Genomic DNA, 3008 nt, shown 5'->3' on the forward strand with positions numbered 1-3008 from the left:
AGTAATGTGTAAGCCATTACCTGAGCCCGTAATCGAGAACATGTTCCCATTACCAAAAAATAAATCACCATTAAAGGAAATAGAATTTGGTGTTAGTAACTTACCAAGGTCTTAAGTAATGTGAAAGGAGGCTCCAGTGTCCAAGTACCAGAATTGGTCTGACTGATTCAACATCACAGTGGAGAAGGCAACGCTAAGGTCAGTAGGATTGAGCGGGTCAACAGTGGGACTTTGAGAGTATGTGGGCTGTGTTGGATAGGTTGGCGAGTAAGCTAGATTGGCCGAGTAACTGAGTTGCTGAGCCGAGTAGTGACCACGCTGTTGAGCCGAGTACCTAAGTTGACTGGATTGAGATGTAGGCCTGTTTGGCCAAGAGGATGACCAATTGGACTGAGTTGGATATGGGCAAGGAGGTGCTGATGGAGTCCATGCCCCTTACTACCACGGTTATTGTGACCACGACCACATCCCCTGGAGGAGAATTGGCGACAACTTTGCTGCTCGAATCCCTGTGATTGGTGGTTGCTTATGGGGTTGTACTGACCTGGATATGGGTTTATGCTTTGACCAACCTGCTTTATACCTGAATGTGTTGTTGTGAATGCCGATTGATTTGGATTCTGACGAGTGGTGACGCGTTGCTGCTCTATTTGAATAATTGTGGATGCATTGTCCCAATAAGTATTTTCTGTATTTTGGATGATGGAGGCTACTGTGTCATATTCTTGAGGAAGACCTCATACCATTTGTAGGATTATACGTGATTCAGGCACGATGTGATCCACATCATTCAACTGTTCTGCCAGATCTTTGAGTTTTTGTTGGTACTCGTCCATGGATGAACACGAAGCAAGTGTCAGGTTGATGAACCGATGTTCGGGGGCTGCTGCACGTGAGCTTTTATTGTTGAGGAAAATATCTTGAATTCGATTCCATGCTTGCCGCACCGTAGCATCAGTGTCTAGAACTCTAGCCATTAATTCATCAGATAATGATCTATAGATCCATTGAAGGACTATGGCGTCAATTTTTGACCACGACTCATAATTCATGTCTGTCTTCACCGGAGGAGTGCTTCCTTCAATGTGCTTTAACACATCGTACCCATGTGCATGCAACTTGAACAATTTAACCCAAGACGAATATGTGACCTTTACACCATTTAAAGTTGATTTTGTTTTGAATGTTGGCAATAGAGTAAAATAGGTGTAATGGCATTGGATCATTGGTATTAGTAGTCATGTAGGTTTGTTGAATCGGCAGCTAAGGTTAGAAAGTTGGCTCTGATACCATAAAAGCCAATATTTTGTATTGTATATTCCCTGAGGGTGTTTGTCGCGACTATCGACACAATATATAATACATGTATGCCTTACGAACCTCTTCTAAACAAGGAGGATTATTGACTTTCCTCACAATACATATATGATAATAAATACAATATATATATTCCGCTAGTAAAATAATGATTGTATGTATTACAATAAATGGAATACTCATAAGTCACAAGTAAAAGGTAATGATGCTACATATTACCTAAAGATACACACTTAAAACTGTTTAATGGAGCTCTTATGGTTAAGTATAGGACAACTTTAGAGGAACATACAATACATAATTTTTGAACTAATTTCGATGCTAAAACACATAATTATGGAGCTGATTTGGATGATGAAACGCAACATTTTGAGGCTAAAATAAAAGTTTACACAATTTTATTATTTTTACCCTTTTTGTTTTTCCCATGTTTTACCTCATAATTTTCATTTAACTTGCTAGTTTGAGCCCATTTCCCCCTTTTTAATAAGTTTTTACGTTTTATTAAAACAAAACTCGTAAATAACCACTTATGTTTGCTAAACTTCAAAGGTTTTACTAAAAGTACATTTTTTCAGTTTTACCATATAGTTTGTATACAATTTGTTGATTTTACTCGTTTTTTACATTTTTTTTTCTTAGTACACATTGATAACACATTTTTTGTTGATTAGACATAAAAAATATGTTGTTAATATTATACTATTGTGATTCACTTGCCAATTCCTTAAAACTTCTATGAGAATCACAATAGAATACTTAAAAGAGGTATATGGGATTATATTCACTCTTGTATGAAGAATCACAATAGGTATCAACTTGTAGTTGATCTTGATATCAGCGTTTTTTAAAAGATTATTATTTCAAGAAACACCTTATAATTTCCAATAATATATTGAAGTAGCATTAATTATATACAAATTTTTTATTAAAGTACCGTTAATTATAAAAATGTTACTTTGTTCATTCGTAAATCACATATATTATGCTCGAGACGTCTTGAGTTTTAGCCTCTTTCTTACCATTCATTCACTTTATTTTAAAGACGACAATATGGCATGCCACTTCCATAAAATTGTCCAATCAGCGTGAATCGAGGGCAAAAAAAATGCAAAATGAGTAAAATCAAAAAAGTGGTATAAAATATGGGGTAAAACTGAAAAAACTAGTGTGGTTAAAATCATAAAAGTTATGCCAACTCAAGGGTTTTCTTTCAAATTTCACTTTAAGAAAACCTAGAAACTAATGAACAAAAGAAAAAAAGGATAAATAAAGAAGTTGAATGAAAATTATGGGGCAAAATTGGGGAAAAAGGGTAAACCCATAAAATAGTGTAAACTTAAGGGTTTATATGTTGTTTCCCCCTAATTCAGATGTTGAAATCTAGTACTTTGGAACTAAAACAATATCGGTTAACACGGACAAATAAGTTAGTATGGAAGCTCTCTCCTAGCAATCGGGGTTCACATATGCCAAACAAAATGAATTTAGCAGCATCCCTAAGGCTGATTATAGGCTAAACATTATCGAAATGGAAACATGGATAAGTGTTGTTCATGGCAAACATCATGCTCAAGCAGAAACAAAAAAATGGCTATGGTGATCCTAAGAAAACTAATGCCTCTTTTTCTATTTACAAACACGAATCATCTTTAGAAGTGAACACAAATATAGGAGACCGTGTTAGAAAT

The 3008-nt window shown here is 35.5% G+C and overlaps 1 protein-coding gene across 1 annotated transcript; it reads right to left on the reverse strand.

Moving 5' to 3' along the window:
- Positions 1-737: 737 nt before the first annotated feature.
- On the reverse strand, positions 738-1226 carry LOC111912148 (uncharacterized). The gene has a single exon (XM_023907881.1). The coding sequence runs from the start codon at positions 1224-1226 to the stop codon at positions 738-740; it is 489 nt and encodes a 162-aa protein (XP_023763649.1).
- Between the last annotated feature and the right edge of the window lie 1782 nt (positions 1227-3008).

Source organism: Lactuca sativa, chromosome 2 (assembly GCF_002870075.4).
Source record: "Lactuca sativa cultivar Salinas chromosome 2, Lsat_Salinas_v11, whole genome shotgun sequence".
Taxonomy (NCBI): domain Eukaryota; kingdom Viridiplantae; phylum Streptophyta; class Magnoliopsida; order Asterales; family Asteraceae; genus Lactuca; species Lactuca sativa.

Bases quoted from the DNA above. Each gene is read 5' to 3' on its own strand.
- LOC111912148 (XM_023907881.1), bottom strand. From the start codon at position 1,226: ATGATCCAATGCCATTACACCTATTTTACTCTATTGCCAACATTCAAA.